Raw genomic sequence first — 12186 nt, 5'->3', positions numbered from 1 at the left:
CTTAGGGAATATAAATACTTTAACACTAGCACAATATTTTGTGATGGTCTAGAGACTATATGATATAGTAGCATGATGAAATCATGATCACATGATAGTCAATGTCACAATTCACCATAGATCTTATCTAATGTGTAATCATACACACTAGTGCACTCAACATGGAAAACCTATCTAATGATAAAGGTAAGTCATCTCTCTTATTAGGAAGTAGTGTGCTATAACCTTAAATGAATTACCTATGTCCATGAACTAGCTATAAGCCACTCGTCAAAATACAAAGAATTCATAACTTCAATCTTTTGTGCAACTCCTAATACACCCAAGTTATATATATTACAATCATGTAGTCTTGAATGATAAAATAAACCATAATGTAAAGTAAGACAGTAAAGTGAATCTAAAAACTCATAAATACTACCAAATTAAATGCATGAAATTCAATAATAAAAACTTGAACTTAGTAACCAAATCTACAATTTTATATAAAACCTTGTTTAAATGGCTTATGAAAAGTGATTGATAATATTACAAAAGAATATAAAATCAATGATGTGAAATGAATTTTCAAACTTAGTAATTGCTTTGGTTTTGTGACAAATGAAATTGAATATAAGAAATCGAAGTCAATGACAAATGGTTATGTGAATAACATCTTGGTTGTGTAGAGTTCTCCCATATTCAAGATTTCTTATAGTTTAAATTGTCAATCATATGGTTATGAAGTTGGCCCTTCTATAAATTTGTACAATAGTAGTTTCACCTTGACTATAAGAGTTTCTCTCATTTTGGTAACTGCTTTGATTTTTATGTAATCACTAAAATATCCATCATAAGGTTGTACAATCGAATATCTAAATCAATACCATAACAAAGAAGTTTATATAAAGATACCTAAATGGGATTATAGTTTATAAATTTGTGAAATATGATTTCATCAATATCCTCCATCAAATCTTTTTGCTTGTATATATATACATATAAAGATTTTATCATGTTATCCACGTATAAAGGTTTAGTAGGAAATCCTCAATGAAGATTTCAACCCTATTGAGAATATTCAATAGATGTAGGACTTTTAGCTTTGTGTTTGCATTTTGAAGTTGAAGTTGCAAGCATTCTAGTTTTAGATGAATAAGAGATTTCGATCATGTAGTTGTCATCATCAATAGGGGTATGTTGTTTCCATTTCGTCCCATCAAAACTCATGTATATATGCTTAGCTATCCCTTTGCAAAGCTCAAAGCGAATTTGGTGCACCTGAATTGAGAAGTAAACAAGAAGAACAACAATAAAAAGCAGAAGTTAGCCTATACTTGGACATTTGAAGATGGATATTATTAACATGTTGGTTTCATCATCACTACCACAATTGGACATCAAAACTAAAACTTCAAATACTTATCAATATTTAGCATAACATAAAGTTGTAACAAAAATTATATGATCAATGTTTAAACATGTTTTAAGCTTGGTTTGATTGAGGAAAATATACATGCATAGAACTAACCTGTGCAAGACGAGTCCCATGGAAATTCAAAGGAAGAAACTTTTCCGCACGCCATGAATCTCTAAATCCTATAATCTCAAGAAGTCCATCATCCACAAAAGATGATGTAAAGTTTCTCTACAAATTACAATCCCATTAGAATTTTTTAATAAAACTGTTAAACAAAGAAAGATAAAGTTAGCTTGAATGAAACTATATATATATATATAAAAGTTTCTATTTTTCATCTCTTTTAATGTAAAACAAAACATTCAAAAACTTACCTCTTTTTTTCTCCTAAAATTTGGTTTGCCCCAAGGGTCTAGTCCACCAGGGAAACTAGGCATGTTAAGACAAACAATTGATCTTATGCTACAAATGAAAAAAAAAAAACAATTAGAAATAATATTAATGTTCATTCAAACGAGAACTAAATGCTAACAATAGATCAATTTCAAAAAGTAAAAGTAAAAAAATAAAAACAACAAATAGCCTTGCAAGATATAATATAATTAAATTTTGTATGGTCATGTCAAGGAGAATGACATTTTCAATGAATGTTGTTGTAAAATATATAAACCTGAAAATATATTTCTTATTCATGTTAAGGAGGCTATCTAGTATTGATGTATTGAAGAATTAGTATACAACAAAAAGCATTTGAAAATCATTTCATCATTTTCTTTTATTATTGACCATGAAAAATGATCCACAATGAGATCAACTTTGTTGTGTGGATTTTCTTAAGGATGGTCATAATCCATTTTAGTTTTTGAGTTAAAATTTTATTGATGAATTAAACAATTTTAGGTCTTGCTTTTCTATAAATAACTTTGGTCTTCCTTATCCTCACTCAACTTTAGTCTTTTAGCTGATTTTTAATAATTGTTGTCAAATCTTCATTAAGCTCCACTAATTTATCTAATATTCATTAAAATTTACTTATTCTTCAAGCATTTTACATTCTTTAAGCCTAAATTTAAAAGAAAACCAACTCTAGATGAAAGGTTTGACTAATACCCATCCTTAAAGAAAATGCTAAACTCATTTCTTTTTCCTTGCAATATCATTTTTTTTCTATGTTGTAAGATGTTTCTTCATTTTCATGGTGGAAATAGGGCAGGTTCATGAATACTCATCACATCTACATCATTTATTCTAAGATAATTTTTCAACCTTGTCTTATATCTTAGAGGCACATATGCATGTGACACCAAACAATTAAAAAAAATAAAGATGATGTGACACAAAGATGGAAGTTACAATGTATGTTAACCTCAAGACAAAAATGATAGAAAATAATGTCATTATTTTACCTTCGAGGTAACTTTAACTTCTTCCATTGATGTTGTTGATCCTTGATTTTAACAATTATAGGCAAAGTAATGTTCCTGTATCAATGAAGTTATTCTTCTCACATTTTTTCAAACAATAAAAATAATAATATTAATATAGTAAAGAAAGTCTACACTTTTAAATATGATTATGAGAAAAATATATGATCTACACCAAAACTAATTATAAATTCTTGAACAACCTTAACCAATCTTAATAAATTACGTTATGGTTTAAACAAACTTCCAGAAATCAATTGTAGCCATTCATCTCAAGCTTCAGTTGAACTCACAAAATTCAAGGCTATTACATTATTATATTTTCTCTTAGTAATATATTATAGTGTAAGTCTATATTAATGATAAAATAATTGTTGGCAACACATACAGTCACTTATTCGCATATTTTTAGTTCATTTTTTACTTATTTTAAATTTTCAAATAGTAGTACAGTACTTATAGAAAATAAAAGCATTCTTACCTTTTACTATCATTCCATCCAAATTAATTAGCAAGTTAATAATATATCCCAAAGTATTCCAAAATAGTAAACATCTACCCCTTGATTATTACACTAAATTGGAAAAGTATTATAGAACATAGAAAATTAATTAAAAATAGTAGTATAATAATATCATAATGATAGTAATTGTACATCAAAAAGTTACCTTGGCCATGATTTAAAGTGAGAATCACCAAAACATTCTTGAGCATCCAACCCTAATACAAATATAAGAAAGATATAATGTCATATAGTTAAAGCATAGGGTACAAACAATCATCCTATTCTTATTGCATGTAATCTAATGCACAAGGAGCTAACTATTATCTGTAAACATTCCTAAGTTTATTTGGCATGGAAAATGTTAGAAATATGTGGAGAAAGAAAATAAAGGTAAGCGTGATAAATGATTACTTAAATGTAAGCATTCAAGTCATGTAGAAGACTTAATGTGATTTGTTCATTACTAAAATCATATTTTGCACTTGTCTAAAATTGAAGACCAAGTTATATACTATAGATGATAAAAATGTGATGACTAAACAATGTGAAAATCCAAGTAGAATAATCACATAAATTTGACCACCTATATAGAATGAATTTGAAACATCCATATCTTACTTTTTAAGAGTACCATAAAAAAATTAAAATTTCTTGCCTTTTTTACTAAGACACCAATAAGTTGATTCTAACTTGAAAAAATGAAAATCAAATCAAATCAAATCAAGTTTTAACTTATTCTAGATGAGGTCACAAATTATTAGTACATATATGCTTATTTCAACCATTCTAGATTAGATTATGTGTAAGACAAACTCAATACCAAAAAAACATCATACTTTTTAGTTGAGAAGCTCTTTCACCACAAAATATTCTCAAACAAAATGTCTTACATACTTCATGAGTGTTTTATATATATATAAAATCTACTTGGGATTAAGGGAAACCTAATTAAATTTCTCTTTTAAGCAACTTAGTCTCTCTCAACAAAAGTACCATATCCAAAATTATCCTTGTTATTGACAACTCCACATTTTGTATATATGTATACACACATATGTGCATATCTAACTTCTCATTAGTCTTTATAATTGGTTAAATTTTTCATTCACAATCAAGTTTATATCATCCATAGATCTCCTTCCATGTGCATATATAAATTGGCTAACCCTTCTGAGTATAAGCAATGTGTGAGCCTACTATGCAAAATGCTAATAAACTTTCCTTAGAAGCCCCTAATATATTTGGTATCAATATGGAAGTCATCACTATCTTTATATTAATGGAGGTATCAATAGCTTTATGATAGTATAACATCCTTATCTCATTTTAAGAGGATTGATAACATATTTCTTCATATAGAACTTTAATCATGATGACATATTTACTTGCCTCCTATTAGGATAAATCCCTTAAAAACATGACCTGATGTAATAATAAATGGATTTCAATATTATTTAAAGATGATTTTGGTTTCGCATTCACTATCATTGTACATGAGAATACAAAATGAGACAAACACATGAGATGGCTCAAAGAAAGAAAAAAAAAAATCTTTCTCTAAGAAAAAAAATAAAAATAAAAAGTACTCAATAAAATTATCTCAAGTTGAGTGTTTTAACTATGGAGGTAAAGGGCACTTTCATTTAGATTTCCCTATACCTAAAAGGAAAAAGAAAACATTGCAAATGGCTTAGAGTGATTTCAAGTCTAATGATAATGAGTCTATAGAATCAACTAAAAGTGAAGATAATTGGTAGGGTCCATCCTTATTATGAAGACGGTAGGTAGCCATTTAATTTGCCATCTTAAGAAACCAAATTTTATTTTGGTTTTTATTTGCTCCATGCTGCCACTGCCAAGTCCCCATTTTTACACTAGTAAAATCTTGCATTTTTTCTTCCAATAAGAGCCTACCTATATTTCAACTAATGGAAGCAATCTTTGGCCTTCAATTATTGCATATAAATAACAGGCTTCTAGGGATCATTTGGTGAGACAAAAAATTCCAACCATTGAGAGTTGTGTAAAAAAGTGAGACAAAGAGAGCACTAAGTGATAAAATTTTGAGGATTACGAGCATATCCTGGGGTGTGTTAAACTCAAGTAAGGATAATACTAGAGTAATATTTTGTCCCAATTTTATCACATAGTGAATTCTTTTCTCATCTTTGCGTAGTGGAGGTTTCCCTCATTATGACAGTTTTAACACATAAATTAGGTGTTCCTTTTTCTTTGTCCCTTTTATTTTCTATGGATTGGCACTGCCACCCATTTACTAATTTAAATTTCTGAAGGTTGACATAGCCACCCAACTGCTTACTTAAATTTCTAAAGGTTGACATAGCCATCCAACTTATTCATTTAATTTCCTATGGATTAGCATTGCCACCTAATTACTAATTGACAATTATGGTGGATTGGCAAAGCCACTCAAATATTACTTGTTGTAATGTTTAATAGGTCACACGCATTCCCAACAACTGATATTAGAGCGTGATTAGGAAGTTCAAGTTTGGGTAGAATCATGGCCGAAAATTATTTGGGAACTATGATTAAATTTACAGCTACAATTACTCATTTTGAAAATCCATGATGGAGGATTTCCTCAATTGCAAGGATTTATATGATCATATTGAGGGAGATAATGCTAAGCCAAGTGAAATGCCAAACGCATATAGAAAGAAATTAAAGAAGAAAACATTGGGTACTATTTGCCAATGGGTAGATATTAGTCTTTACAACCATGTTGCTAAAGAGACGGATCCCCAAACTCTTTGGAAGAATTTGGAGAGCATGTATGAGACAAAAAACGCACAAACAAAATTTTATTAATGCAAAAGCTGATAAATTTAAAGCTAAAGAAGGGATGATCATTTGTTGAACATTTGAATTATTTTGAAGGTTTGATCACTCAATTACCTATTGTAGGCCTTTTTCTTGATGATGAGACCTAGGCATGCTTGCTACTCAGTTCATTACCCAACAGCTAGAATACTTTGGTGGTACTATGGGAAATTTAGCCCTAGAAGGAAAAGTCATATTGGGTATGGTTAGAAATAGCATATTCAATGAGGAAATTCAAAAGAAGGATTTGATGGGCAATGCCACACATGCCCTTGTCATGGAGAACAGGGGTAAAAGTAGAAGCAAAGGACATTATGGGCAAACAAATCAAGAGGTAGATCAAAGTCTAAAAAGAAGATAAAATGTTATCATTGTGGTAAAATAGGCTACATGAAAAGGAACTGTGAATTTCTAAAACAGGGAATAGACAAGAACCAGAAGCAGGTAGACGATAGGAATACCACTACTACCACCTCTACCAGTGACAACAAGGTGACCTTACTCTACAACTAAGAAGATTGTTTTCATGTAGCAGATCAAGATGATGAGTGGATAGTGGCTCAGCGGCATCATACCACTATCTTAAAAATAGAATATTTTTCCATATACAAAGTGAGAGACTTTGATGTTGTGAAAATGAGAAACACAAGTGTTTCTTAGATCATCGGGATTGGCAACATCTGCACACAAACAAGTACGAGGTACACATTAACATTAAAAGATGTGTGACACTTTCTATGTCTACGTTTGAACCTAATTTCTATATGTATGCTAGACAAGGATGGATATAGCCACTTTATTGGTAACAACAATTGGAAACTCACCAAAGGATCTTTGGTGGTGGTGCGAGGCAAATTATGTTGCTTATTGTACAAAACACACGTGAAAGTGTGTGGAAGTCAACTAAATGTAGTTGAAGATGATGCTTCTCCATATTTATGGCACAAATAGCTGGTGCATATGAGTGAGAAAGGGTTACAACTTTTGGCCAAACAGTCCCTCATTCCTATGGCCAAAGGCAATCAAACCCCTATGACTATTGTATATTTGGAAAGCATCACAGAGTTTCATTTTAGAAGAATTCCAATCAAAAATTGGAGAAATTGGAATTAATGTATTCTAATGTTTGCGAACCCATGGAAATAGACTCGTTGGGCGGTAACAAATACTTTGTTAGTTTTATTGATGACACTTCATGGAAAACGTGGGTATACCTGAAGTGTACAAAAAAATCAGGTATTCCAGTATTTTCAACAATTTCATGCCATGGTAGAGAGAGACGAAAATCCACTAAAGCTTCTTCTAATAGATAATGGTGGATAGTACATCTTTAAAGAATTTAAAGAATATTGCTCAAAGCATGGAATCAGGCATGAGGAGAACTTCTTGGTATGCCACAGCACAACAGCATTGTTGAACGGATGAATCAAACTATTATGGAAAAAGTCTAGTGTATTTTGAAAATAGCTAAACTTCCTAAGTTATTTTTGGGTGAAGCTGTCAACACCACTATTTACCTAATTAATAGATTACCATCGGCTCCTTTGGACTTTGATATTCCTGAGAGAGTTTGGACTGGAAATGATGTTTCATACTCTCACTTGAAGGTGTTTGGATGCAAAGCATTTTTACATGTCCTTATGGAGTAAAGATCAAAGCTTGATGATAAAACAATTCCTTGTATTTTTGTTGGATATAGGGATGAGAAATTCAACTACAAGCTGTGGGATTTAGAAAAGTAAAAGATAGTCAGAAGTAAAGACATCGTGTTTCACAAACACGAGACCATTGAAGATATGGAGAAAAACGTGGGTAGTGCAAAACTCACATATGAAGGTGTTGCAAATTTAACACCAAGGCAGACTTCATTAGAGGGTACTACAAATGAAACAGAGATGTAAGGATCAGAACAAGGAACAAAATTGGTAAATCCAACCATTGGGGATGAGAAAAATGTAGACCACAATAATACAAGAAGTGCTAACCAGGGGAGCAAACCCTTCCACTAGAAAAAGAACCTCAATTAAGATAAACTACCGAAGAACTTCAATCATCTACAAGGTATCCCAATTCTAAGTATATTTTAATTACTGATGAGGGAGAACCTGAAAGCTTCCAGGAAGTGCAATCTCACAAAGACAAAGACTATTAGATAAAATTCATGTAAGTAAAGATGAATTCCTTGTGGAAAAACCATACATACAAGTTTACAGAACTACCAAAGGGGAGGAAAGGACTCAAGAACAAATAGGTGTTCAAAACAAAGAAAGACAACGAGAAGTTGTTAAAGTACAAGGCTCGATTAGTGGTAAAAGGATTCGGTCAAAAGCAAGGTATTAATTTTGATGAAATATTTTCATCTGTTGTGAAAATGTGTACAATTTGAGTTATACTGGGATTAGCAGCAAGTATGAATCTCTAATTGGAGCAACTCGATGTAAATACTACATTTTTGCATGGTGATCTTGATAAAGAGATCTTTATGGAGCAACCAAAAAGCTTCAAGGTTAAAAGGTAGGAGAACATGGTTTATAGGTTAAAGAAAAGCCTATGTGGATTAAAACAAGCACCATAACAATGGTACAATAAATTTGATTCTTTCATGATGAGTCAAGAGTACAAGAGAACAGTTGGAGATCCATGTGTATATGTTCGGAGATTCCTTGACGATAAATTCATCATTCTCTTATTATATGTTGATGATATGATGATTGTAGGACAAAATGCAGATATGATTTGGAAACTAAAAAGAGAATTATCAAAGACAATTGACATGAAGGATTTGGGTATTGCAAAGCATTTCTTTGGAAAGGAGATCCTACGAGATATAAATTGATAATTTTCTTCCATTTCTTATTAATTTCCATGAACTTATCTTTATAGGTCTTAACAACTACAAAAACTTTTAGGTACCATAGAATTGAGTTTATGAAGGTGAAAAGTCATCAAATTTGAGGAAATGATGTATTTTTGGTATGGTAGAGTTTTTTTAAATGGTAATTATATGCAAAAGTGTTGAAAAGGCAATTGAAAATAGCTTGAAACTTGTGAAATTGGATAATGTACTTAGTGGAAGTTCAAATAGATAAGAGGGGCATTCAAATGGTTTGTTATTTTTTAAAGTTTCAAATTACATTTTGAACTACAAAAGCCTTGATTTTAAAAAGATATAAAAATTGGAAACTCTTCATATTTAAGGTTTAGGTTTCTTGAGTATAGATTTGTTTCTTTCAACTTATGTTTCCTAAGAACATTCATATTATAATGAATTGCATAATATTTATGAAAAAAAAAGTACAAGCAAGCTAAACCCATTACCTATTATAAGATAGTTCCAAAATCTCCCACAAAGATCTTTGCCACCTTCCTGGTAAGATATCATCATAAGAAGTACAAATTAATAAGTTAAAAAGTCTTATCCACTTCAAGCATTAATTTAAATAATGAATTATTCATTAATTAATTAATTCTTCTAAATTTAAGATTGTCTTAGAAGAAATTAAATCTTATGGATGTTTTAGGAGAGTTGCTCACTTAGCAAAGCCAAATGATTATAGGTTGGAGTCCCACCAGGAAAAAATAAACAAAGGAAAAAAAAAAGTTTACCAATAAAAGAAAATGCTACCATGTAGCTAGTAAAGAAAATGTGAACTATACATTTTTTACTTAACTAATATGATATAGATCACAATCTCTCTCCCATATACATAATTTGTAATATCTAAACTTATTTAATTAAAAGAGGTGGAGCAAGTTTAAACCCTCATAAGTCAATTGAAAATGATGCCCAATCAACTATTTATACTAATGTGACTGCTATAAAAATAGGAGTACACATGTATTATATGTAGATATATTTTGAAGCACAATGGTAGATAGCAACTTGGTTAGGTCATGCCTAATTATTGGCATGACAATTTGATCTTTAAAGAATTTCTATATATAGCTCCAATATATTGATTAACTATGTCAGCATTTCATCACTACTAACTATGGTTTTATTTTGCACACCTTATAGATTCTAGGATATGCCTCCACTGTTAAATGGGCCACTTCTCTAAAGGTGTGATATTTTAATGTAATTTTGTTATGCACTACAACTTTTTCCCAATCTACTTTTATGTAGGAATTTTCATGTTTGTAACCCTAAAGACTAACCAATTAATATTTAGGCAAACTTAAATTATGTTAGAATTAATTCCCTCTAAAGTATGCATGAAAAACTACATGAAAGTCATAGTGAGCACTAGAGTTTGAAGTATATCAATCAATTCATTAACCAATCATTATTGTCTTCTTGCTTGAATTGGTATCTAATCCCTATATAATCTCATAATTGATCAACAAATGTACCAATAAGTTTGCAATCCACAAATAAAGTCCACATTTGATGTTAATTTCACATATTCCATTATCAAGCTACTCATGATAAGCATGGATAATCTTATAGTGTCCCTAATATATTTGCTATAAAAAAAAAGTCGATGTTTTGATCTAATTTACTAGTTTAATGGGATTACTTTAAAAAAAAATGTCAATATTAGTAATTATAATATATCTATCCATAGCATAGGCTATTGGAATTAAATGTGATTGTTTAGCCATAATAGATTTAATGTATTTTATTAATAATGGAGTCAAATTTAAAACTTGTGTTGTAATATTAGAAAGTTAAATGCTATCAAACACTTAGGAATATTTAGTTATGAAAGACCATAGACTTTGTATAATAGGCACATCATAGAATTTTAGAAATTTGATTCTACACACACACACACACACACACACACATATATATATATATATATATGAATAAAAGGCAAAGATGTTGCATAGGTATTTTTCCATTTGAAGTCTCAACTAAAGAAAAAAAAAATTCAAGAACCGAATAAACAAAATGAAGGCTTTACTTGGTTCTTAAAATCAAGGATCAAAATTCAGGAATTAATGAAATATTAATGGTTGGATTTTTTTTTTAAAAAAAGGGAGATAATATTAATAGTAATAAAAAAAAATTCTCAATAGGAAGGAAATTAATTAAGACTCAAAAAAATATTTAAAAAATTCCAAGAAATCATCAAACAAGTAATAATAACATATACAATTATTTTATTGAAAATATAATATATGTATGATAAAATTGGTAATATATATTTGTGTTTATTTTGTATTTAAGTTTTTATATTTTCAATAATCACTCAAATGAGAAATATCATTGATATATAACAAATAGATATTATATATTAAGTCATAAATATTATAACAAGGGCAAAGTTGCCCCACTAGTAAGGTGCTTCCATACAAGAGGGATTTTTATATTTTAGGGGCACTGTTGATGTTGTGACACGTAAAAAAAAAATACCAATGGCTAAAAACTTTTTTTAGCCATTGATCGACAATTAATCTAAAAACTTGTGACAATAAATGACAATAATTTTTTACAATAAATGATAAAATTTAATCCTTACTCAAGAAATATGTGAGGCCATGAAGAATGCATTGGAGATAATGAAACCTCTTAAAAAAAGTTAAAAAGATAAGAAAAGTTTTAGCTTTATACTTTTTGAGGAGAATTTTGAAGTTTTACATATGAAGAAATCTAAGTCAATTTCCAATTACTTTTTCAAGAGTATTAGTAATTTTGGATCAATTAAAAGAAATATTGAAAGTTTGAATGGTATTCAAGTAATTGAAAAGATCTTTTCATCTTTTAATCCAAGAAGTTATTATGTTGTTATCATTATTCAGAAGTCCAAAAATCATCATCCCATGACCATTGATCAACTCATGGGATCTTTACAAGTCCATGAATGATATTAAAATGAAAGAAGAAAGAAAATTGGAGCAACTCCTTCAAATCAATCTTACTTTATGGCAATGAAATAAGTCAAAGTAATCTTGATGGTAGACATGGAAAATGTGGAACACATAATTACAATTCATTCAACAATGAAAAAAAGTCAATATTGTAATTCTATAGAAGGACAGAATATGGAGCAATGGAAAATGAAATG

At 29.8% G+C, this 12186-nt stretch overlaps 1 protein-coding gene across 1 annotated transcript; it reads right to left on the bottom strand.

Moving 5' to 3' along the window:
* Window positions 1-906: 906 nt before the first annotated feature.
* LOC117927188 (diacylglycerol kinase 6-like) lies at window positions 907-9533 on the bottom strand. The gene is made up of 6 exons (XM_034846624.1): window positions 9491-9533; window positions 3492-3543; window positions 2806-2880; window positions 1774-1861; window positions 1511-1627; window positions 907-1260 (listed from the first exon to the last, which is right to left on the bottom strand). Exons 4-6 carry the CDS (start codon window positions 1834-1836, stop codon window positions 1048-1050), a joined length of 393 nt encoding a protein of 130 aa, XP_034702515.1. The 5' UTR covers window positions 1837-1861; window positions 2806-2880; window positions 3492-3543; window positions 9491-9533; the 3' UTR covers window positions 907-1047.
* Window positions 9534-12186: the final 2653 nt, after the last annotated feature.

The sequence above is a fragment of the Vitis riparia genome, chromosome 12 (genome assembly GCF_004353265.1).
Source record: "Vitis riparia cultivar Riparia Gloire de Montpellier isolate 1030 chromosome 12, EGFV_Vit.rip_1.0, whole genome shotgun sequence".
NCBI classification, from domain to species: Eukaryota; Viridiplantae; Streptophyta; class Magnoliopsida; order Vitales; family Vitaceae; genus Vitis; species Vitis riparia.
The sequence above is the reverse complement of the archived record's forward strand: the minus strand, read 5'-3'. Positions and strand labels throughout refer to the sequence as shown.

Excerpts from the sequence above, each read along its gene's own strand:
- LOC117927188 (XM_034846624.1), bottom strand. The coding sequence starts at position 1,836 with ATGCCTAGTTTCCCTGGTGGACTAGACCCTTGGGGCAAACCAAATTTT. Across the intron at positions 1,628-1,773 it reads ATTTTAGGAGAAAAAAAGAG|AGAAACTTTACATCATCTTT; the intron begins GTAAGTTTTTGA and ends TGTAATTTGTAG. Across the intron at positions 1,261-1,510 it reads ATGGGACTCGTCTTGCACAG|GTGCACCAAATTCGCTTTGA; the intron begins GTTAGTTCTATG and ends TTCTCAATTCAG.